Source organism: Apteryx rowi, unplaced genomic scaffold, assembly GCF_003343035.1.
Source record: "Apteryx rowi isolate R43461 unplaced genomic scaffold, aptRow1 scaffold_194, whole genome shotgun sequence".
Classification (NCBI taxonomy): domain Eukaryota; kingdom Metazoa; phylum Chordata; class Aves; order Apterygiformes; family Apterygidae; genus Apteryx; species Apteryx rowi.
The window spans coordinates 1,495,616-1,522,464 of record NW_020448241.1 but is presented as its reverse complement, the minus strand read 5'-3'; the positions used below and the strand labels follow the sequence as shown (position 1 = coordinate 1,522,464).

Genomic DNA, 26,849 nt, shown 5'->3' with positions numbered 1-26,849 from the left:
TTCTAGAAACAAGGTGTATATATGAACATTTCAATGGCTACACAGAATGAGCAAAATATTCTGAACCCCCAAATTAATAACAAGGTACTGAACCAATCACTGAAGGTATTTAAAAATATAGATAAAAAAATGCTAAAACATTTATTGTCTGTAGAAAGAAGATTTACATCAATTTTATAGAAACTATGTTAAACATACATATAAGCATACCTAAATCTTAATATATACTTAGGAACATGAGACTTTTAGATACGGAATAACATTTTAAAAAGCATTTTTGAGGAATCAGAAGGCTACAGACTTAAAATCCTCTTGCATTTCAACTCCATCTTCCATAGTTTAAACGCGTTTTTTCTTATCCACACAGAGAAAAAAAAAAAATCACATTAAAGGCTTCTGATCGTAGTGTGTCCATGTGTACATAAACACACTTAGATGGTCCTTATGGTGGGGGAAACTAGTATAAAGTAAGCTCAACTTTAATGTACTCTTTAGAAATGGACATTAGGCCACATACCCATTCAACTGGGGGGAAAAAAGCCCTGCTATTCTTAAAAGCAAAACAATTAAGCTTTTTTTTATTCCATGAAGAGTGTACTCAAACAACAACTGTTTCCACCCTGCCTCCTTCCCTGAAGGATAAAAACATAAGAGAAGCCAGTCACACAATAAAAAGCCATCTACTACATTATTTACAGAAAATGAAATATTAAAAAGACAACATGAGATTTAGACAACTTTGACAAAATTCAGAGCAAAGAACAGGGAACAGAAGAAAGTCCTATTGAAGTGGAAGGCAGCAAAGATAAATCACATGGCTAAATAACTACTCAGAAAACCTCCAAGAAAAAAAACACCAGGCCAGGAGCAGGTGTTACAACAGTGTTTTTCTCAGATTTAACATTGAAAATTTATGCTTACCAAACATGAAACAGAACACAGACTTTCATCACTGTCCTTAAAGTTTGCCAAGGAATTACATGTTTTAAGTAGGCTTTCTAAGCTCTTGAAATGGCTTTCATATTTGTTATTTTTCTCCCCTCTCTGTAAAGAGGCTGAAGAACCTCGTATCTTCAAATCCTGCAGCAATGGAATGAAGTCCATCAAGGGCCACATATGTGCAGAAACATCCAGTTTTTGCAGATTCTTTGGGGTGCAAGTCTGAAGTCTTTCTTTTAGAGTGTTCTCCCATAGAGAACTCTGCAGATGGTGGTTCAGATGCTTAAAGAAAGGCAAAAACATTTCTACTGAGTATGGGAAAAGTTCCTTCAGAAAGCAAAAGAGTTCAAGATCTCACTCTAATTGCAGTCTAAGGTGAAAACTCAAAAATCAAGTCCCTATAGCTTAATCTTTGCTATAATTTTTAATCATCTTCTCCAAGCAACTCTCACCATCCAAGACATGGCAAAAAATGACTTTCCAATGAATAAAAAGCCAATTGTGAAAACTCTGCCTTTTGTAATACCACAAAAATGTAATACTGATCCTTTTTAGCAACTAAGTTTGTACAAAGAAAACTCAGCATTTCATCTTCAGGCCCTGGGAGAGAAGACAGCAAATAAAATATTATCACAGCTGGCTATCAGCTGAATTTACTCCCACCCTCTGCCAGTTACCTGAGTTAGGATAGATGTCATATCTTGAGACCTGGACATAACTAAATCTATCAGGTAAGGTGATTTAAGTTTTGCAAATCATTATTAGAAGTGAAGGCAGACTTGTATATAGCTCACAATGTGTTGCTTCTTACTAGCCCCACAATTTTGTTAACTTTGTGAATTCAATCATTAAAGTTTAGATTTACAAAATGAGGATTCTAACCAACCAATATAGAAATTAAACTGCTCAGCAATGTAAATGCTAATGCCACAATAACTTACTATCTTAGACAATTACAAGGAGGAGGTCTCTCATCATATTAAACCATTGCATTTTGCAATAAAAAACAATTTCACATGAGAACAATTGAGAATATGACAAAGAACATTTAGCAGTCATTTCAAGTCAATCAAAAGAAAGTACATTTATAAAAGTATGAAACAGAAAATTAACCAGCTTTTAGACAATCACATTCTTAACTTGCACTTCCAATGCAAATGTCGTGACAGGCTTTACCAATAAGAGATGCTATTTTCCTTCTGAGGCTGAGGACTATTCACATATTTAAGGTGGTTATTTTAACAACTGTTCTCTATCCATGCTTCCAATAGAAACAATACGACATTCAGAATGTTAAAGTTTTTTTTCCAGAGGGTGTTTTCTACAATGCAGTCGCAATACAGAAAGGCACCAAATTGTTCAAGTTAAACTGACCTTTCTTATACTTAAGACTAATTTTCTCATCTCATCTATGCCTTGACAACTCAGTGACTTCGATATATTATTCTCAACCAAACATTCTGTACCAGCACAACAGGTGCTACTTTTCGGTGTTGAAAGGAAAGAGCTGATTATCTGTGTATGAGCACATAGATGCAACAGTATCTAATCCAGAAAGATATACCTACATAGCACTCAAGCCAAAGTCTCACACTAGATAACAATACCCCGTAAATAGTTAGGTTGCCTGTAACACCTAACAATTACAAAATTCAATTTCTGTATGATTTTTATAAGGTAGAAAGTTTTGTCATGGCAGAATCCTGAATTAGTGAAGCAAAGTCATCAATAAAAAATGTGGTTTCAGCAAATGGTATCACCTTAAATAAATGCTAAAGTCACTGAAGTATCAGTGACTACGTTTCATCATATGACACTCATCTTGGGACTGGGGATGGGTGAGGGGAAATCAGTGAATATACCAAAAATACCTTCTGTTTGTAATATGCTGCTCTCAGTTGTAGAAATAAAAGTTAGATACCTATAAATACACAGGTAGAAGTAGCAAAGCACAAAATCAGTCAGGAGTCATTCACATTTCTAAACCCAGATTTCATAAATGGGAAGCATTAAGTTAATTCTGACTGTGCCAGTGTTACTTCCAAATGTTACCAAAACTGTTGTGTCAGAAGTTTCTTCATGTATCCACTTTTTCCCCCATTTGCTCAACAACGAATTCTCTTCCAGGCTTTTACAAGAATGCTGCAGGAAGTTTACAGAAACAGTAATATCCCGTTGAGTAAGACAATGTAGCTTCAGTCGTTCATCCTACTTCATATACTTTTCACTTCCTATGTGTTTTACAGTGCTTCATCACACTCAGGAGCAGTGCGAATACCTTGTTGGCTTGAGGTTAAACCTGGCCCCAATCTGCAGGGAAACATTGCAGCACTCCCCTGCCAGTGGGTTGCTCCAAATTTGCTTTGTGTTGACTCACCTAGCCTTCCAATTTAGCTGTTTTAGTTCCTTACTTCCATCTCCCAAGTTAATCTACACCAGCTGATTTAATCATCATCACTGACAGCATAGTATGTAAAATATTTCTTATCTACAAAAAGTTAGCTGCTTCTATTTGGCCAGGGAATTCCTTTCCTTCAGCTTCCCATTTTCTGTATGCTTGTCAAAAAAGTAACTGAAAAAGTTATTAAAAATTCTGTTATTTAAACCAAAAACTTGGGTTTTAGAAACTTAAACCATCTGGTCTCACTGTTGAATCACTGCATCAGATGTGGCACATCTGCCTACTTATTTCCTACGAACATTAAGTTCACCCCATGAACTGAAGATTGTGACACTGTTAAAGCATGCTGAGCCATACTTACAGACTTTCAATAAATAGTCTCTTTACTGAAGGTATTGTGTAAAAAACATTTTAAAAGTATGTAAAAATGACATCCTAACTCTCTACCCCAAAACAGAGTTCCTTTTCTTTTTTCTCTGAACATACCTCTAGCCAGTATTAGGATTCTGATCTGTTATTCATAATAGGAACTAACTTGCATTCTATATGGCTAACACTGTCTTGGAAATGACAAAGATGCATTAAACCGCATATGTTGTGGATATGGTGAACAACTTTTTTCTTGAAACAAATGAGAACATCTTCTCTGGAAACTACGTATTATGTATCTTTAATTTACCTGGAATAAAAAGTCTGAACAAATTTTTAATACATACACACAACCCTACCATATACTAGATATTAAGGCAAAAGCTATAAATAGGAAATAAACACAATATTGTTTATAGCCGATCAAATAGGCCGACATATTTGAGTTTTGCATACAGCATAACAATATTGTGGTACAGTAAACTTCAGAGATTTACTGGGATTTTAAACAAAAAATTACAAGCTATCTGCATTTAAAGCAGTGTCAATTATAAACAGCTTTGTTAGAAGTCATGCTTATAAAAACCTGTGTTTTTGTTTTTTCTTGTATTTAAATACTTCAGGCTCCACCTTCAGAATCCATGAAATAAAGTGGCAAAAAGATTAGAGAACACGTGGCTTGGTCAAGAATGTCATACACCAAAAAGTGTAATGAGACAGAATAGTTTTGAATACAGACCAACTAATCCTCTAACAAACCCAAGCATGCTTTCAGTGCAGTTAGAAACTACTGCTAGAGTACATTACATACCTGCCCATTACCATATATTTTAATCAAATGCTGAAAATTGTCTCAATGTTCTAACAATTTACAAATGTATATATACACATCAAAAAAACAAGTTTAATATTAAACTAAAATGAAGTAATACAAAATACTGTTTTACAGAAATGACTGAACAGAGGTGTAAAATCTATTGCACAACCTAAAAGGTCATTACTTGGAAAATCCTGAGCTAATGTGCTATTACCAAACAATTCAGGCACTTTTTTTTTCCCCTTTTTTTTATTACATAAGCAATAAACTTTCAACATATAAACCTCTGCATATAACAACTCAAGTTCCATCTGTAACATCATGCTCAGAGAAAAAGTATTCAATAAATAAGACTCCCTTCAGTGATTTCTTTGCTTGAGACTGGTACGCAAAAAGGAACTAAAGGTACATACTACAATGTTTCAATCGAATACTGGAATTTAAAAGCAATTATTAAAACTGTAAAAAAGTTCTGCAGCATTCCACTACTGAAAAATAAAGTTATTTTTATCAAGAAAGTTACACTGTTAGTTCATTCATCCTATTTTAATTCTTGACAAAGTTGTCAAAAATGAACAGATGCTCTTTGCTGTGTTGGATGTTTCAGCTTCAGGATCACAGCTCAGTTCAGGTTTCTGTTGCAATATTTAAGTGTCCCTACAGAGAGGAAAAACAATTGTTACGTCAAGCTGTAAAAGTGGAAGAAAAACTCCCAGCTTTCATATAATACCTACTATAATAATACAGTACTTAACTACAAGACTAGTGCTGTACAATTATAGAATGAAATAGCACAACTGTAAAGACTGTACCTTAAAGGATGCATACGCATAGTCATTTTAAAAGGGTGAAATACATCATCATGGTGTCCTGACAAGTTTGATTACTACACAGATAGGCAAAAAAGGGAAATGCTGAAATCTTAACAGTTTTGTTTTTAAAAAATTAGCCAACCAGCAAGCAGTATGCAGTTAGGAAAGTGAGTATGTCACACTTGTCCTTCAAGAACTATTTTACTTTAACTCAATGGTATTCAGTTTCTTCACAGGTCATAAAAATCAATATTCAGATCTTATTATGCTTTTCTGTAATTCAAACCATAATCTCCAGTAGCCAGATTTTATTAACATTACTTTAATAAATTCTAGACAAGAACTTTATCATCCAATTATAAAACAGTATCGGAAATTCAGGGAAAATCACTATCACAAAATTGCAGTGGTTCTATGCTTCTTTTACAGCTTCGTAAGTTTTGGAAAAATCCTTCTGCATCTGTTTTCCCCTAATTTCAGTTCCACCTTAGCATGTCCGCCCAAATGTAAAAGGATTTAAAAAAAAAAAACCACACACACACTGACTGGAAACTAGAATTTTTGGAAAACTGTTCTTGGAGCCTGTGCTTCGGTGCCCTAATAGCAGAACTCTAACTACAGATGCCTTAAGGACACAGAGTTACAAAAATAACAAGACCTTGCACAGGAACAGAGGACTGGAAGGGGCTTTGTAAGCCATCTAATCCAATTCCCTGATGTCAAGAGGAACTACACATACTTTGATCATACTGTGATCAGTTCTAGTAAAAGATTCAGAATGTTGTAACTACTGATCCTCACAAAAGCTGTAAAATTTTATATGGGTCAGAAGTTCTTCTGTAGTTCTCCAACATTATCAGTCTCACACACTGCCATCCAAAAGATATTACAACACAGATGTGCCTAATTATTTCAGCTTGAGCTTATCATAAACCATTTTACACAGACATTTTGTATTGCAGGATGCTTTATTCAGAAGAGCATTCTAGTGTGTAATTTAAAGCATGTGATGAACTTAATATAACATACAGAAGAGAAATATATAAACTTAGTTCTCAAATGTTTTCAAAAAAAGAAAAAGGCACTAATAGCCTTCACCTAACTTAAAGCATAACCTAAGAGGATACAACATTTTTAAACACAGAGGGCCAGCTTCCCCTTCTCAATGGGATATCAGATCAACCGAGCTCCAGAAGAGATTACTGAAACAGAGGCACTGCATATTCTCAGAGCCCACCTCTGATGTTCAGCTATCCAAATTTTCTCTCAGTAAGTTTTCAAGGGATAAACAGGGAGGAAATGAGTGCAGAATCAAATTTGCTCGTAAAGTGCAAAGATCCAGTATTCCAAAGAATCCCATCCAAGTTATTCCATGTGATTTAGAAACTGAAGTGGATCATTTGAATATTCACATTTTATACAAGGGCTTAGTGAAAAATAAATTAAGCCAACTCACCTTTTCTTTCCTCAAAAATCCATCTCTGAATTTATTAGTGGTAAATCCCCTTACACCAACAGAACGTAATCGCTGGTACTTAGCCTGAATATATAAACCCTTCTGTACTAAGCCTGATTTATAATGGGTTTGCAAACAGCCATCTGTAAAGTTGCTCTGTAGGGGTGGGGGAAGGGAGGAGAAAAATGCACAAAATGAGGGCAGCAAAACTCAGAAGTTTGTTTACAGTTATATACATACACAAAACTTACAGCACTGAACAACAGTATTCTTCATTTGTAAGTGTAGAGTTCCTTCTATTATTTCCAATTTAATGTTCCTCAGACCACTACATAGCTTGTGGATCAAACTGCAGTATTGTACTTACTGTACAAAACAACCAAAATTTTCTTCCTCATAGAAAAATTAAAGATGTTAAGAGGTTTTACAGTACATGTACTAACTATAACAGGAAAACAGAGACAGTTTAAGACAACACCTCACTATTGCTAATAACTTCAGTGATGCCAGGCCCACAGTGGGCACACATCTTGAATATTAAAAAAATTATATTAAATAGAAGTCAGTATACCAATCTTTTCTATGGTTTTAAGGATTGAACATACATTCATTGCTCTATGGTTTCATCACCTCCAGACTACTGTTACTGTAAACTAACCTAATGTGGAACCAGGAGCGAAGGCCATGGAGATAAAAAAACTTGTGGGTGAAGGGCATTATAAATGCACAGAACCAACAATATAGCAGGATCAACACTGGTAACAGCAATTAAAATTATAAAAAGGTTTACTCATAAGCACTCAGACCTCCAGCACAATAAGTGATTAAAAGTTTTTAAAAAGTAAGGAAAACCTAGTTTATCATCATTTCTCATAGTTTTCCAATACTGCAGTTTTAAGTTTTTAAACTTGGTCCTGACAGAAAGCACTACTTGTATACACTCACCCTTTAAATAGAAAAGTTCAAATGGCTTTCAAATAAAAGACAGACAGGAAGCATCTTGACCACATAAAATTCTTGTCATCTTTTATAAATAGCTTTAAAGGGCAGGAGAGAACAAAACATACCACAGAAATAACCTTTCTTGAGAAATGCCCAGTTATTTCAGCAAAAATCAGTCTCCTTTTGACAAAGTAAGGATCACTTCAAGAAAATCACATGCTCTGAAGTTGCAATAAATTTGGTACCAGTTTTTCCACTGCGTGGCTCATGAGTAGCTAAGGAAAAACCGTAAAGGACAGAGGCTCCTTTATGCAAATGCTGAGTTTTTGCTATTTCACAAATGGCTTCACCCATCTACAATGTAGGACATAACTGAGAAGGTGACCCCATCAGTCCCCAGGGTGACTCTTACAGTGCTTCTAGGCAGAGGACATTTGCAGAAGGCTACCAAGCGCTATCTTCTCTTCAGTAAAGTATCAGAGTCCTGGCACAATGCAATTAAGCACAGGTAAATTCCTTAAGTAGATATATGCCTACCATAGGGAAAATGGAAGGACATTTTTAATGCTATATTAAGCCCCTGAACACAGTTAAGATTAGAAGTTCCCATTCCTTTCATAGCTGCTGTGGTTCTCTGCCCTGACACAGGTGGCTAGAAAGGAGGCCTTAGTGCTCCGTCACTGCGTTTGTATAGCAACAAGTAGTAAAGGAGCAGACTAAGAAAGGGGAAAAAGTTACAAGATATTGAAAGGAAGATTACGCATAGCTTTTAACTTTCTGCTCAAACATCTACATGTTCCATAAGCAAGGCAGGGGGAAATAAAAGAGGTATTATTAACACCGAACAGAGTCAACTGTAGATAAAGTTAGCAGATTAGACATTTGGTATGTAGGCACTGCACTCATACACAGATTAGACTGAAAGTTAATGATGTTTTCACATAGTTTAGAGCAAAATGAAGTTAAAGCATGAAACAGTTTATGCTTAAGTGACATCTGGTTTTACATTGCATAAGATCCTATCTTACAAATACTGTGAATAAGAATGCCTATGAACCAATTGCCTCAGGTTCTGAAATAGATCTACGAGCAAATATGCTCTACTAATACCCTAAACTGCATAAAAACAGTGAATGAAGTTTAGAATTAAAGGTTACCTTAGTGATTCATTGTGAGATGTCATTACAAAAGAGGCCTTTTAAATTTTATAAGATTTCTCCAGTTCTTTCATAGAACTGCTGCTCTAAAATATCTTAGTTTTTGCAAAAAGGTTAATATACCACAAGACCACATGATTTAAAAATACTCTAAACAACCTCCCTTTTTTTGCTTATTAAGTTAGAACTCCCTCATTTTATATATCAGGAAGAAGGTTTTTTGTTGTTGTTGTTTTTCAAATCAACCACAAAAATCTTTCAAGTATAGCAAATAGTCAAATAATCTTCCTAAACAGGTTTCAGCAACAGCATAGGCAGGAAAAACCCTCTATGTTATGCAGGTGGAAAAAAAGCTGATGAAATTAAGTCAGGTCAGCACTACTGTTTCCACAGCAATAATAAATGTGCTTTACACATAAGTAAACTGCAACATTAGTGCGTATGCTATTTTACCTACAAGTATTAAAGCACCATGGGACACAGCAATATTCAGGTTTCACACATACATGAGATGCCAACTCAAGTATGCATTTTCATGCTTCCACTAACTCCAGCAGAACTCTGGGCTGATGTAAATGAAGCCAGTCTTCCATTTTCTTTAAGTTACATTAACTGGCAAGAGTCCCCCATGGCAGATACAGCAAGCAGTGCTAGAGAGCCATCCATCCCCTACCCTACAGGCTGACGATACAGAGGGGATACTGATAAGAGGCCATGAGGTCAGCCTGACATAGTGATAACTTTAACATGTAAAAACATTTTAAACTTGCTAACTTCACTTGGATTTTTTTTTTTTTTTTTTTTTAAACAGCACCATAAAATTAGCCCTCTTTTGATGGTGTTAGCTTAGCTATCCAGCAGATTGACCGGCAAAGCATACCTCCCATTCTGGGAGAGCCCAAAAGTCTCTTTATCTCATGGTTTTCTTATGTTTAGTCTGAGGGGGAAAACAGTCTGTTCAAATTCATTCAAAATGCCAGTTACCTAACTTATCCCATAAAAAAAAGAAGAAGCTTTACTTCACTATCTACAAAACAGGAAAGATTGCTATCTACTCTACATGTTACTTTACTCCTGAAAAACAGACCTGTAAAAATATACCAAATCAAAGAAAAAAAATATTATTCAGGGGTTTCACTGAAACATTTTATAATGGATTAAAAATTATTTATGATGGTTCATGAAAAAATGTCATAAAATGGGAAAGAATACTCTATACCCTAATGCAATGATCCAACCAGTTAAATAATGAGTAAGGGTAATTAAGTAATAAAAAAAAGATGTCCTAGATTTGATTAATACCTTTCTGTTACAAACAGATCTAATTGGACCCAGGCACAGCATGCCAATGTCAGCAGGAGAAGGGAGTTTTCTTTGGTTTTGCTGACCCTATGATACATTTTACAGTTAAAAGGCATTAGAAAGGTGCTACATTACTCCAGGAAGAAGCACATTTGCCCACCATCTCTTTAGCATCTTGAGGCCCTGAAAATAAAACTTTACAAAATTCAGATTTATATGAAAAAATGCATAGATAGCAAGATGTGAGGTATTTATGAGAAGAGATTAGATCCCCAGAAATCCCTGTATGAAAATACAAATAAAATGCAATACAATTCTGAAAGGAATACAGTTTACTTCACCTAATCTTGGGCAATAATTTAGGCTTCCGTATATGTTTGGTGAAGGAAAGAATGCTACCCAGCTTATTTTGATACATTGGCTTTCTAGTCATCCTCCACTTTCTACAATTCTCATTCACAACTTTACAATGAACTCCTTTCTTTCATCTGTATGGATGCAATACTGGACAGTTCAGCTCAATCCACTGCCAGCCCTCTTACCTATGAAAAGCTAAGCCTCCCATCACTTCATTGGGAACAATTCAGCTTTGATGCCACTATTTTTCATGGCATTTAAGACAGTTTAAAGTGTCTCCTGCTGCCAAAATCAACATGATCAAATCACAAGTTTATATAACATATACATCTGATAAAAGTTGATCTGTACCTTAAAGTGTCTCCTAATGGGTCCTGTATTTTCAAGATGTCCTCTAATTCGTCTGTGAGGGAAAATATCATTTGCTTTTGAAGAATAGTAAGAATTCTAGGGGGGGAGGGGAAAAACAGCAGTTATTAGCTTGCTATTGCTGAACTATTTAAAACAGATAGATTTTCAGGTTACACTAACTCACATTGCAATTCTTTGCATCTCATAGCAACCCTGGCAGGGTTTAAAGGCACCAAAATACCAGCAGCACATGGTCCGGGGTTCAAGCTGGCTGAAGTGATGGCAGATGCCGCAGAAGCCAAAGACGGCACAAACCATCATACTAGAATATCATCCTCTTGGGCTGTTACCTGCTCAGATCTCTTGGACTAAGGTTCTCCGCCCCTGTCTCCCCCAGAACAGATGCTGCAAATTGCATGCAGCAAGTATAGTAATTAGACTGCTACAGCAGTCATCCCTTCAGTCAGGAGCAAGAGCAACACACTTAGTACTGGAGACTCCTGCTTAGTATACAGTCATCATAGGTTGGTGTACTTTTGAGCAGATGCATGCATTATTACTATATAAACCACTTCAGCAACCAGACAGCAAATGCATAATATCATGAACCACATTACATTAGTCCTTAGAAGATCCTACTTTTAACTCTCCTTGTATTACAGGATAAGTACTTTGAAAAAGACTTGCCTGCCACAGAAACATACATCATTTCAGAAACAGGTGGCACAGATAAGTGGTATCAAAATTGTTTAATGTTGGCACACTGAACAGCTGCAGTCAAACAGCCACGGTTGCATAAAATAGAGCACTCCCTGCAGCCATTGCTCTACCTATGTATTCTCCCCCTTTTTCAACTTTTCCCATGACAGCTCCCTTCAGCTGATGTATATTTTAACACATACAGCTTCAAAATTATCATATTCTTTTCCACTTCTCATATTATATATAGCATATAATTATAAACATTTACAGAGGCATTACATACTGCCATATACTAACTACACTAAAGTCATCTACTACAGAGAGCTGAATTGCCAATGAACTCTTAGCAATCAAATCCAATTATTTTTCATGTTCCATTTAGAAGCATTCTTGAATAATCAAAAAAAAAGTTCCATATTCTTGGAATCTGTTTTCTCAATAGTAATTGAGAGCTTCAAATGAATTTTGAAAAGAGCCTAAGAAGAGAACTCTCTATGCAATATTTCATATATACTAACACCCAACAACTGCAAACGCAGACTTCGCAGCTTATGGAACTTCTGTTCTCTAACAAAATACCATGTCATTACAACAGCAGAAACATTTCAGGACATGTTCCGTTTAATTAGAATAAAAGGAAAAGAGTATTGCTGTTGAAAAAGATCTCAATCACTTGAAAAAAGACACAGCAATAATCCTACTCTAATGTCTTCAGATTTGAAGACATTTTGGTTTAAATTGAACCTTTCCCACATAGGCTGCTTGGGGGAATGTTTGTGTTTCACTCTCTTCAGAAAAAGCAGAGAACCTCAAGATGGTTTCTAACACTTACTAATTCGGAGAGGGTGGGGGTAGGTGGGGACTACCAGTGCTACAGAAAAGTGTTATGACCCAAGTTAACTTATAAATGAAATTTAAACTAGCAGTCTTGAGAAGAATATATTGCCTGCAAGTCAACCAACAATTTATTTAGCTTTTGAAAATGCCTTGACAAGAGGGGACTCAGCAGAGAACAAAAAAGGAGGATGAAAGAGTTCATGAAGTGAGACTAAGGTAGTCAAGATGGCTTTCCTTAGAAAAAGATATGGAAAAGGAGACACAGAGAAGAGCATGCCAGAAACTTCCCAGCTTCCTTCTTATCATAAGAATATGAAGATACTCAAAGAAACCAGTTTAACTTTCTCCATACAATACATAATTAAACCTAGAAATTCACTGTTAAGAGTACACTCATCCTTTAAAGCTGAGAATTCAGCAAAACCCAATGAGAAACCATTCAGAAAGATCCCCCTTTATAGTAGTGGTAATAATAAGCCTTTGGGAAATAAATAAAGCCTACCTTAGAGAAGTATGGACCCCCCTCATTTTAACAACTATTTTAGCCACTGTAAGGACATTCTAATATGCATCCTGGATCAGCACATTATCAGTTTTTGCATCAGGCACCATCTTAACATCAGGTATGATCTGCTGATCAGACTTTTTAAGCATCTGTTTTTTACTCAGGCTGATAATACATGCCTCCTCAAGCAACGGTGATAAAAAACAGAAGAGCATGCCACAATGAAATTTTACTAATGAAGACCAAAAAGTAAACAGAAATATTTATCTAATACATAAATTATTACACAGGATTTGAAATTTTTAAAGGTGCTAGAGTGTTATTTCTGTCAAAAATTTTAAACATTTTTGAAGCTGTATCTTGAGTCATGGTACTGTTATGCTTGCCCTTTGAAACCTGGCCCTCTGATATGTTCTTTTCTCTCAATATTTACCTGTAAACRAGAGCAAACATGAGCAGTGCTTAAGGTAAGAGTACTTGCTGTGGATTTCCTGGGGTTTGGTTTTAAAAATTACAGGTGGAACACTACTAAACACAAGCGGTAAAAGATGTCTACTACATACTTTTTCATGTGTTTTCTCACACCTTTAAGATTTTCCTGATGCTATGTGCTATAGCTACATCTCATCTGAAGCATAGAACTTCCCACAGGAAGTGGAGAGCTCTGGGCTTGAGAGTTCTTGGACTGCAGAATCAACTGACAATTCTTACCCAAATAACTGTTTAAAACTGAGCAAAACAACAGAAAGTTACTTCCTTATCCTATTATCTCAGCTCTTGTTTGTGTTTCAATCCCTTCCTCAATCTTTCAACACATGTGCTCCATTAATTCTTCATTTCCGAATGTTTGCTATTTAGCAAGATGTGGCCCAGCATCAATGTTGTGGTGACCCAAACTGTTTCTTAAATCCAGCGCACTGTTCTCTGAACACTACCCTTTAGTCACCATCCTTACACTTTTCAGCGTCCACAGCAATGTTCACACCTAAACTGTTCCGATATAAGATTCTCTGAATCACAAGATTCAAACATTTATCCTCTTGCAGAAAACAGGTATGTGTGGGCTTTGTCTTCATTCACTTGTTTTTTTAAAGCTGCTTTCAACTCCATTAGTATCACATTTCCAAACAAAGCAGCTATGGATACAGTCACGCAGCTCCGAATTTATTACAAAAAAATCTACCCAACACTGAAATTACTCTTATACACATAGCTGAAGTTACAGTTGGCTACTTGGAAACCACTCCACTTCTCACTCCCACAACAAATAGTAAAGCAATGCTAGAAGCTTATATGTGCAGAGATCAAGCTTGTACTACTGCCCCTCAGGATAAGATCTCTTCTGCAATAGCTCCCTACCCAGCAGGGGACCATGTACTGCCCAGCCACACAAGGAACCACTTCAGGAAAGGCTATTTTGAGCACCACACACTCTCCCATAGCGTGTCTACACATCCCAAGAAGTGCCACACCATCGCAGCCAGCTTCTTCAGCTTAATTAGCTGAACTGCCTCAGATACAAGTGTTAGCTACATTAGTGATCTTCTCTGCCCAGGACAAGATTGCCCTCTTTCTACATTATTTTACATATGAAGCATTAGACATACTAGACAAACCAGAAAAGAGACCAAAAGAGCAGAATAAGAATCGAAAGCAAAGGCAAAGAACAAAACCAGAAGAGAAGATGCAATTAAAAGCTGGTAATTAGTGACTACAGAGGCTTTTGCAAAATGTAAGGCCCCTAAGACAGTTGGCTAGCATTGATTAATTCTGTTTTTACTGACACACGTGGATGGCCAAAGCAAGCATTTTAACTTCCCACTTACCTACACACTGATTTGTGCATGGCTGACTATGAAAAGTCATCCCTTCTTTAGAAGGCTTGAATAAATAATACTTTTTCACTTTTAAAAGCTGTTGTGCTGCATTGTTTTACACTGAAAGATGCACTATTACGTCTGCAAGGCAGCTACATTTCAGTGATTGCTCAGAACTTTGAATAAATAAAATAAAAGCTACTTTTGCTGGACCTCAGGAGTTTCATGGTCTTCTGAACTCTGTCAGCAGGGTACTGATTACAACACATGAGGAACCACTATTTACATTAGTCTCCTCTTTATTTTGGAGGCACCAGAAAACACAGGTTATAGGAATTTTTATACTGTACACATTTCATTAAAACTTTTCTGGTCTCTCCAGTTGCCCAAGTTAAAGCAGCAGAAACACTTGGAAATAAGACTGCATTTATTTAAAAGGAAGTTTCCAATAGGGACAGTTTTATTGCTAGTGAACCCAATGTAACTGTCTTTCCCATTTCAGTATCAAAGTAAATCACAGAAAGACAGCCTAAGAAAGAGTAACTGTCCAAACTAGTTTTGATAAACTCAGTATGAAACACAGAATGAGCTAATTCATTGTACAATATTCCATCCTTAGGGATATAGTTTCAGGCATTTCTGATTTATTTCTGTGATCTGTCCTTTACTTCTATTTGTTTTAAAACAAGAGCTTTCCAGAACCTTTTTCTCATAATACAGAGAAACACTCCATATTAGTAACAACGCCACCTACACAAAACAAGATGCAGACCTTCCTTTCCAACTGCTGGCAACTAGACTGCAGTATTGTATTCCCATTTCCTTTTCCCCAAGCTATTCCATATTACCTCAGATTAGCAGCTCAGTAACAAGGTTCTCTAATCTATGGTTTAGGCAGAATTTTATTAAGTGGAAGAAATGTGATATGCAGTGCAAATTTCTTTTATAAAGCTACATGCAATACGAGTTCTTATTTCATAAAGCCCCTTAATTCATTCAGCAGGTCATTAAAAACCCAAAGTTAGTTTTACCTGTTCCAGCTATTCAATCTAAAACTGACCATCTTATTTCCTTACTCTCTGAAGAAGTCCTTTGATTTCTGTATAAATACATCCAACATCACCAACCTAACCTAGCTTTTGGAAACAACAAATCACTGGCCATCTCCCTGCTAGGTTATAAGAACACTAGCAATGTTGTTTTGGAACAGTACACAGGCATTCAAAAAAACAAAAGAACTAATACTTTTGTTGAACTAGCATTTGATCATAAAAATGCTTTCAGCTGACATGAATTAATCTGTGCTGCAACAGATGTCCGAGCAAGTACTGTTGCACTAGAGCTGTTAAATTATGAGCAGTCACTTTTAGTGTTGACACTTGAACAAATGAGTCTGAAGATAATAAAGCCGCATCTTGAAACTTAGAAGGACAAGAGACGGCAGGTCTGTAAATTCACATCAGCCTAGGTAATGCAGCACAATCTGCATTATGAATATAGTTATGGATGTAAGGAAAACAAATGCTGAAGTTGCTACTTCATATTTAGGCTTACCAGGTGAGGTCTCCCAATAAATTTCCTGAAAGGTKGTTTAATGAACCTCATAGGCTTTTGGAAGCCATCAATATGGGAGTTTCGTAATTTTGAAACACTGCAGCTTTGCTGGTTCCTGATCAGAAACAGGAAAAGGACAAAGAGAAAAAACAATTAAAATCTAAACCCATAATGTATCAAAAAAACTATGTTTAAAATGACCATATTCACCCCTTAAAAGTGCAAGTGATGGTTTTCAAGTGATATTAATCCAGGATGTTTGCTGACAAATTACTCGTCTTCTGACTAAACAGAATCCCAAATCACCCAGAATTACATAGTAATCCGTATTTTGTTATGCCATTATGAATAAATGGAGATTTGCCTTCTTGAAATCCTCACTATCCAAATCAAGCTTCCCTGGTTCTCCCAGCTATGTCTACACGGTTGGTTGTCGCTGCCCTCTGCTGGTTGAAATGCAAAAGCATTTCAAACACTGCTTTGCACTACTACTATCTTTATAATTGTATAGAATTTTCCATTTTATGAATTTCCAAATCAGACACAAGCTGCAGATAAATAGCTAGATGGTAGTTATATGCTCCAGTTTCATCCTCCATAAGCCAGGTGCTCTGGCCTTTCCCCCCCTGCCAAGCACACTGCTAATACAGATGTGTCCATCAACCTCTAAAGAGAACATTTACCATGAAAAATAAAAAGTAATTACAAGAAGTCAAAAATCCATGGTTTTGGAAACAGAAACAGTTTCCATAGACATAAATAAATTAATATGACAGAAATCAAGACACACTGGTCTAGCTGATTAGGCAATGCCAGTATCTCATACTGGATCAAGGAAAAAACCTAGATCTAGGGAAAATTGTACCCATCATCCATACCATCACTGCCCTCAGCCCACATTATGATGCACACCAGCTTTGACACTGTACCCCCTCTCATGTCTAGCACCAGAACAGCCACACTTGCTAGAAAAACCTGAGTTTCCCTCTATAAGCAGCATATGTAGAGGGTCAGCAGACCAACTGCGTGTGTGTGGGGAGGTGGGAAATTATCTGGGAGATAATTCCCATATTATCAGGCCAAATACTCATTAAGAGCAGCACTAGGTACATATGCAATAGGCCAAGAAATTTTTCTTTTGTCTTTGTTTAAACATAAAGGTGAAAGGTGTCAAACTCAAATACAGGAAATCTGTTTCTTCTACAACTCTCAACCCTGCCTCCACTTCCACTAGTCACCTTCCCTTTGTACGTGTGTATTGCCACAATCTGTCATTATAGACTCCACTTAATATGATGCTGTCTGTTCAATTTTAAGAAATATCCTCAAATCAAAACTATCATGTGGAATCATTTACTTGGACAATTTTTCACCTAACATTTCTTTTCATACAAATAAGCCAAGTCCTCTCTGTGCAACCAGACAACCCTGCGGTATCAAAAATGAAACATGATGACTCAGGATAGCAAATGTCTCTGGGCCAAACATCTTGGAGGAACTCATAAAAGTAATAAGCTATTCCAAAAACTCTAATTTTCCCTCCATAAAATACTCTCAAATCAGAACTCCAATTTTTTGCTAGCACTCCACATGACATTACAGACAACCAGGACAGCATGACACATTTATTCTAGAATGCTTTTACAAAACTACAACATACCAAGAGAATGTTATATGCCATTAAAAAAAAGGGGGGAATTTAAAAACAGTTAAGTCTCTTTAAATTAATTTCTTCCCTCCTTCCCATTCAGGGCTACACCTTGAATTTGTGTTTCTTTTTTTTTCCCCCCAATGCAGTTTAATCTCTTTCAAGGTAACACTCCATTACAGAACAAGTTGCAGGAGTGTTTGCAATTTACATCAGTAGAATTTCAATCCAAGTCAAACTTACAGGGACAAAATCTACTGAAAAGAATCAAGAGCATATTTGAATGCAACTGTGGGAAAGTCTCAAAAAATAAAATGAACACATAAGAGAACCACAGGCTTGGGCAAACAAAATTGGTACTGGCTAATTACCTTGGAGTTACACCATCTACATGAAATACCCTCTCGTCTTCATTCTGCAATCTCTCTTTTCTTCTCCTTTCTATATCATGCCGTAGATCATTTGGATCTTCTAGAACTCTCATAATGTTCTAGTCAAAAGGAAGGGTTGACATCAGGTTGGTTCAATAATAACTGAACAATATTAAGTAATCCAGTTGACTTAATTCTGTTTTTCAGGAATCATGTCCTGCATAACCCAGATAAAGGAGTTCAACTACCTGCATTAAGACAGATGTATATCAACCCAAACAATCACCCCCTCCTTCTACCTTGTCACATATTTCCAAACAATAGTGAACAGAGCACTGGAACAGCACAGTACATTTCAGCATGGAGTTACCGAGGCAAAAATAGTCACACAGATCCCAGTAGTAAGAAGTCTACTGTCCTTAATTAATTTGCATCTCCACATACATGTACTATAGAAAAAAAAAACAGATAACACTAACAGTTACAGGAAGCATAGCCTGAAAGGGGAAGAGAGAGAATCCCATGCCCTCAGACAAAACCATGGGATAAAATTCTGATCTTCCATCTGGATGTTCACTCAATCTAACACTAGGATACAGAAGACATTAAAGCTTTTTCTAACTTCAGATGGAGAGTCAGAGCCATATGTCAACAGTCATCTGCTTAGTATTTGTACTATTTTAAAACAAATAGGGTTTCAAGCAGCAGGAATAACCCCTTAACACATTCCAGCTACTCTAGAACACATCTGTATGGTACCGATCAGTGAGCACGGTACACTTGTGCCATTCAGATTACATCTGTAAGTATACCAAAAGCACGTGCACTTCTCTAAAAATAGGCAAAATTACTGATGGTCTTCAAAGCATGTAAAAATGGCTCACCGACAGCAAAAGAAAAAGATTTGTTACTTGCGACCATATTATTTCAACCTAATCATTTATTAACTTTTTAGACAAACAGTAAGATACCTGTGGAGATTCAGATGGCGCAGTTCGTTTGTTCTGAAGTTCTGCTAGAGACATATCAATCCTCCTGAAACAACAAACATATTACATAAAAACATGCATCATCACTATAAATAGCAAGACCATTATTGTTAACCAACTACAGAATTCTTTACAGACTATTTCCCATCAGAGAAACAACATTCCAGGTACTCGTGTTCAGCTCTATTGTATAAAGCCTACTGAAGATTCGTAACTACTTTAACAGAAATAAAGGCAAAAGCATATCAATTACCTGTGAATTTCTGGATCCAAACGTATTTTAACTTCATTTATATTTGCAACTGGTTTATCCTGAATTTTTGAGAACCGTTCATGTAAAGTTATGTCAGAAGATGTAAAATAATTTGCTGTGAAGAGATATTAAATACAAGAATGTTTATTTTTAGTATTTGAACTGTATAGTTGGAAATCATATCTTTTAAAAGATTTACTGTTAAGGATATCTCAACACAACTTCTGAGATTAAATTTCAAAGTATTTCCATTTGCAGTTTAACATTCAGAAATGAAAGTTTAGGCCAGTCCAACTTAGACATCTTTCTTATCAAATAAAATTAAGTTGAACAGAAAGGTAACTATTTATCAGCTCTGTTATGGTAATACTCAAGCTACTGTAATCCATAGCTAACAAAGTTCAACACTGAATATTATACAGCAGTCTAAACTAATCTGAAAAAATAAAGGAACTATATATTATCAATTAATTGTAACTAAAGCAAAGCAAATACAACACAAATGAAGCCAAAGACAAACACCTGAGGTTTACAAGGACAGCATATCTAATTCACTATATTTCTTTTCAATAATTATAAATATATAAACACACACAAATACATATACCCAAAATATTATAGCCACCTTTAACTTGATGGATAATTGTGATTATTTCCTGAGTAAATTCTCTTGATGGATTGTTTTCAACATTTTGTGTTACAGATTCCATGTGCTCAAACACTGGATGAAAACTTTCATTTTTCCTGCCAATAGCAACCAGATCATGTGACATCTGTCTCTCTGTAGTATGACTAGAAGCAGCCCTAGAATAAAAATTTGTAGATATGCACTTTAATAGAATTCAGTATATTTGAAAGCTTCAAATAGACTAAGTAGAATAAAACAGTAAATTAAAAAGTTCATTTTAGGAATAAACGCGATGAAACTGAAATCTCAATTTGTTCCTTTAATTAAAGGATTTCAGGCAAGAAATATTGGTGACAATGTAAGGAAGGAAAGCAAGAATAACATACAGCTAGATATGACTGAGCTCTCAGAAATCCTTGTTTTAGGGAATTATGCAATACAAAATTTGTAAATTTTAAACTTAATTCATCTAGATTACCAAATAAAACAGAAAAATCAAGATACTGATTTAAAATATTTTCTTAGTGTAATTCTGGAAGATAATTATGTTTATTTCTTTATGTTTATAAAGAACTACCAGGCACTTCTCAAGAACAAGTCAGAGATCTTAATATCTTATGGTATCTTTGAAAACCAAACCACAATTTCAAGTATAGTGAAACAGCTCTCCTTCAGAATGACCAGTGGCAGTGTGCAAACTTAAGAATATGTATTTTGCATCTTTTTGTCATGTTTTATTCATTTTATACAAGTGTACTCCCAAAAGGGTTGCACTTCGTTTTAAAAAGTTATTTTGATAAGGATGCTAACACTTTAAAATAAGCTGATTCTGCTGTTCTCATTGCAATAAAAATGCTTGTCATTTGGAAAGTTGAGTCCAGGACTCAAATGTTCCACAAGAAAATTTTTAGGACAGAGGCTCTATTTAGTAGGCTTTCTGGAAAGCGATTATGAACCTGCTCATGCTGTATCTGAAGATTAGAAGACATATCAGACAAATTGTACGACAGAAACAGCCTCTAGCAGGTCCCAGAAGTCACCCGCTTGCCCCTGGTAAACTGGAAATAAATGAACTCAAGAGGGAATTCGAACAATCTCAGTTTAGGCATTTATTGTAGATGCTTTGAATTATCTACCTTCTCTCCAGGTTTATAAAGAACATATTCTTCTCAGCTGAGGTATTTCAAGTCACATGTTAGTTAAATGCCTGAAGCAGGCAGCATGAATACTCCCAACCACTAGCTTCTAGGAAATTCATGTTTTTATTTTTTAAAAATCAAGATGTTCTTCACTTTTGGCTGTGGAAAAAAACTGCTAAACATGAAGCAAGCTGTAATCAATACAGCAGTTTCTTCAGTCTGCGAATAATAACCACCTCCATTGTGCATGACTCTCCAAATGAGCAAGAGACTACTACGTACAGGACTTCTCCCATGTGCTTACAACAAAAAACAACAAGAATTAAGTTATTTTTCTTATATTATCTTTCAGGAAGATAAATGATTGTCCTAGCCCTGGAGGCCATTACTCCTCTTCCCTTTCCTCACCCTTGCATATTAGCCCCCTATGTGCAGACAGTAGTTGGTCTAGTCTTTATAGCACTCCATTTTAGTGCACATTTTTGAAATATTGAAGAGGGATAAAACTTCAGTGCACGTGTTGTATTTGGGACAAGAGGCAAAAAACCTTTAAAACGAAAGCCTCTCAGCTTCTAAAAGGGATTACTGCCATTACATGACATTCTTGTCTGCAACAGCAAGGCAACAAACCAAGAAACCCTGCACAAATCTATGCAATCCACACAGCTTTGCCTCTACCAGGTATCTGTCATCTAGAGTTTCATAATGTTAACACTTCTTTTTTTTGCGCAATTCAGCTAGCTTGGGGAATGCTAAAGGCAATCAAGTATTACACAGAAGATGGATATCTACTCTACTGCTTTTCAGTTCTGACGCCTAAAAACAGATTGCAACTTTGTTACAACAATAAGTAAGATAGCTCATGGGTTCTAATTTTTGACAGCTTTATTGAACTTGATATCTTGAATATCTGAATGTATGCCTGAAATTTATGCAACTTAAAGGCTCTGGTTTTCAAAAGAAATAAAGGACTCAGTTAAAAAAAATGCCAGCATATTCCAGAAGAAAGCACAGAACTACACTTTTCTGCTTTTGAATTAAAAAAATGCAAGTAATAATATTTACTCATCTTAAGCAGCTTTTAAACATGGGTTTATGTCAGGCATATCTGTCCCCCCCCCCCCCCCCAAATTTCTACTACATCCCTATGAAGTAAACTAGATTGCTTTTTCCGTAGAAATAGGCTGTAAATTTCTAGCCTGGGCAAGTTAACATTTTAAATAAAATAAAATAAAAAGTTACAACCTTGCTTTGTCCTTATTACCTCTTTAAGAAACTTTGGTTTCTCCAATATTCACAGACTGTAAACAGACAGGAAGAAAGAACAGGTGAGGCGAAAACAATACCTGTACTTGGTCACCATTTTCTTCATATCCACTTTGATTGTAAGACGTTCCCTCCTACAGTTGACATCTGACATTTTCACATCTGAAACTGTATGACTTGAATCATGCTGGCTATTGGAGGAATCTACTTTTTTCCTGATTTCCCCTTCTTTCCTTACTCTTTCCTTCTGCTTGTTATTAAAGGATCTCAGATCAAAATCCGTTTTGCAAGAGTTAACGCATGCATTGCAGCCCTTCTTTGAACTATATTTAACAGGTACTTCAACGTGCCCTTCTTCAGTCTGTCTCGCTCTTCCACCGCTAAAGTAATCTAACTCTTTGCTATCCCGGGCACCCTTAGAAGAATTGTATTTCTGGTCTTCCTGCTTTCCATACTTCTGAGCTCTATCATCTGAAAAAGACTTCTCCCCATCTGGATGCCTGCGTCGTTTGTGACTATATTCGTAGGCTATCTTTGTGACAGACCCCTCCGAGTACTCCCTTTCGGCCGATCGGTGAGACTGGGCACCCAGATTTCTTTGCTCCTCCTTTTCTTTGTAGGGTACAAAAGAACGTTCTTGCTTCCACTTGGAATTTCTTGCTATTTCTCCACCGTCATACCTCTCCATTTCTTTAGCCCTTTTAGACGTGTGCCCATATTCTCTGTAATCGTGATCTTCAGGATACCTGTGTTGACATAAAGCAATTTACACTTGCACTAGAGAAGAAAGTGAGAACTTATATGTGCAGAATGTTGGACAGCAGAATGCGTGGCAAGTTAACCCATAATCCCTCACGCCAAGGTACAGATGTGCAGGGGCTCTTAAGAGGGAAATATTATCCTTTCATACTCTAGCCATCAATATGATTTACTTAAAAGACAAATACTTCACTACTACCAGTCGCCCATAATTAAACTACAAAGTGGCAAACGTGTTTCAAGGTGGATATCTTCAACTATAATGAAAACAGACTTTCACTTGAGGCTTTACACCACAATACCCAGGTTTTAATTATTTTATTCCTATACCTCTTCTGTAAAGAGCTCCTTGCCGTAAATTCATCAGACACTCTTCTGGGTGACTGACCATACTTCTCCTCATGTAACCTCTGGTGCCTCAAGTCATCTTCATGCCATTTTCTTTCAAGTTTACAGGAAGCCCCTAATGGTCTATGAAAAAGTTTCATTCCTTTTTCATTTCCAGTGACTTTATAGTGCTCAGACATATATCTTTCTTCCATTTTGTGCTGGTAAAATGGTCGGTCATGTTCTTTATATGGTATTTCTGAGTATTTTGGTGGTAACTGGTATCTCCTATTGCTTTCAGTTCTTTCTGATGAATGTGTTCTGTAGAGCTTATGACTGTAAGTATCTTCCAAGAGAATTCTTTTCAGGTTTGGTGAAGGTGACCTACGTTCATAAATTCTCTGGTGGTTATTTCCATGAGGTGCAAATCTAGAATTGCTTTGTCCATACTTTTCATCTTCTGTTCTCCAAGGCATAGACTTCTTTGGGTCCTTACGAAAGCTTTTATATTCACAGTCATAATTAATATGAGCATGCCTTTGTCTATGGTGTTCTGGACTCCTAAATGCTGGAGATAAGGACCTGAGACAAAAAAGATACAGTTCACTTTAAGCAGCCCCAGAAAACTGAATCATACTCTTAATGAGAACATCTGTTCACAGTACAAAAGCATAATTTCGTACAGCACACAGTATTAACCAACTAGTAAAAAAAAAGTTAATACAAGCCAAGATATTTAAAAGGTCATTTGTCTAGCTAGAGTAACAAACTTACTTTCATCCTGTTAAAAGTTTTCATAGGAAAAACACTCACTCAAAATATTGGTAAGTCAGTCATTTTTCCTCTCACTGCATTTTTCACTTCAAACTAAAAATAATGTCATATATATGAGGTTTCTACTACATTGAAAACAACTGTTACGCACTCTTTCACACTTCTCAAGCATTCCCTATATTTGTCTGTGCCAAGAGAAAAATGGGGAAGGAAAAAGCATACAGAGAAATAAAAATAACAAAAAGGAAACAAGCCTTTGCAGGACTAGGAAACCATGCCAAGAAAAATTGCTGATCTAAAGAATTATAGAATATCCCATTTTAGAAAGAGCAAAGTGTCACATAGGTAGGCTTCTTCTGCAGAAAAGAGTTTGAGAAAGAGATATTTTCGTTCTTTTTGTGTAAGTGCGCACACCTGTACGTACATGTATGTGTACATACATTATTATTGCTGCTTTTGCTATTAAAAATTCAATTGCTAAGATCAACTCATTTGCAGCCTTCTCAGCTTTCATTKTTGTAACTGCAAGTCAAAACGCAAAGTAAGTTGCTAAAACTCTTTTGGCTGAACTCTATTTAAATAAAAGTAGGATTAGCCACTAGCAAGAACCATAAGGTAATTTCAGAGACCAAAGCAGCTCTGCTTGTATTCACATATTCACTGTAAACTCTCAATACACTTTTTAATACAGAAACTGAAAAATAAAAGATGAAAAAATTCAAGTCACTTCCTTTGTGCACACAATGCAAACGTACAATTTGGCATAGCTCTTTGTTTCTGCAAACCGAGTTCAATCTCAAAACAGCATAGCACCTATGCTGCTGTTCTGGTATTTCTTTGAATGCTTTGGTTAAGACTAACATTTTAACGAGTGATCGAACGTTCCTCCCAGCCCTTCATTCACAAAGACCAAATTCCCAGTTATCAGTCTAGAGGCAAGTAGGTGGGATTTCTCTAAGAACATTTTTCTAGGTTATCCAAACTCCTTTGGTCTGGGTCATCACCACTTAATCGTTAGTCTGTCTAAAAAAGCAACTCCAACCCAGCAAAAAGTAAAATTTTGTATTACACTGATAGCTCTTGAAGTGTTAAAATTATATTCCAACCTCTTAGTTCAACACCTAAAATTTGCACTGCAAGTCCTAAAAATTAGGCAGGTAACTAACTGCATGATGATTCTTGTGGCATCAATAAGACATGCTACTAGGCTAGTTTCCAAAAGTAAGGACACTGTGATTCCCATCTTTTTTTCACCTTATGCTGCAAGGCATATCTAACTGTGCTAAAAATTGATTTTGAGGTCAGCCCCAAAGGCTCAAGAAGCCTGAGATCTTTGAGCTCTCCCTCTAGAACAAGACACAAAACAGCAGTGCCTAAAGATATTAAGTGGTGTCTGAGTAAAAGTAACTAACTACTGTCTGAGAGTTTGGTGCTTAATGTAGTTCCAAGTCCCAAAATAAGCAATTTGTACATGGTTCTTGGTGGAGAGCAAAATCTTAACATCTCTAGCCAGAAGTAATAAAAAAATTTGTTTTGAGTTAGAAAAAAATTGTTCAGCAGAAGTTGTTCCATTTGGAAAACAAATTATAATTTTGTAAAATACACTTTCACATTGTGATTTTGACTTCTTTTGGCTTTCTTTTTCTTAAGAGTTTTAGATCTTTGTTATAAACCCCTACATAGAGCTACACTTCAGAATAGAAACAGAGTTACAGATAAACGTTTACCTTTGTTTCCATCGCGGTGATCTTGATCTAGATCTCGTCATCTTTTTTTACGTGTTTTTGAGTTTCTTGAAGCTGTAAGAACAATATGAATTACTAGTCTAATAACAGAATTGCACTACAACTGGCAATATGGGCAGTTATTTTTAACAAGTGTAGTATCAGATGCTCCAGGTTTGAGGCCAGAGTAAGCTTTATTTTCAACTCTAATTCTCATTTTAAGGCAAGTAACTTTCTTTCCTAACTGGTGATCTGAGAACACAGTTTATTTTCTTTATAATCAACTTAGAGCATTTGGTTATTGCTCACTTCTTTCTCTCCACATTTTATAATGCTGTCTGTTCACGCTTTTTTTAATGTTAAGAACCTCACAAAGAAACTGCAACTGAGAAAGTTATACCATAATTATTAGCACATACTGGATGCCACAAATGATAAAGRGAAGAGGCACCCAGCACAATAATCAAACTTACAAAGAAAAAGGTTTTAGCATCCAGTTACCCATATGTACTGCACTTAAGTTTGTAATATGCCTTGATGTTTTTAAATGGTTACAGACTTCCTGTAATCTGTTACTGCTCCATCAAGTGTTAACTTTTCTAACATCACATTTCATCCATATAAAACAGTATACAAAAGATCTCGCTTCTATA

The 26,849-nt window shown here is 36.1% G+C and overlaps 1 protein-coding gene across 6 annotated transcripts; it reads right to left on the bottom strand.

The window, feature by feature from the left end:
- On the bottom strand, positions 1 to 26,273 carry BCLAF3 (BCLAF1 and THRAP3 family member 3). Of its 6 annotated transcripts, XM_026062849.1 has the most exons (11): positions 26,200 to 26,273; positions 23,702 to 24,280; positions 22,693 to 23,358; positions 20,205 to 20,383; positions 19,580 to 19,694; positions 19,309 to 19,372; positions 18,338 to 18,456; positions 16,319 to 16,433; positions 10,904 to 10,999; positions 6,795 to 6,950; positions 1 to 5,183 (listed from the first exon to the last, which is right to left on the bottom strand). In XM_026062849.1, exons 1-11 carry the CDS (start codon positions 26,238 to 26,240, stop codon positions 5,154 to 5,156), a joined length of 2,160 nt encoding a protein of 719 aa, XP_025918634.1. In that variant the 5' UTR covers positions 26,241 to 26,273; the 3' UTR covers positions 1 to 5,153. The 6 variants fall into 6 exon arrangements, with proteins under 6 accessions (XP_025918634.1, XP_025918636.1, XP_025918635.1 ...); XM_026062851.1 differs by lacking the exon at positions 6,795 to 6,950; XM_026062850.1 differs by lacking the exon at positions 10,904 to 10,999.
- Positions 26,274 to 26,849: the final 576 nt, after the last annotated feature.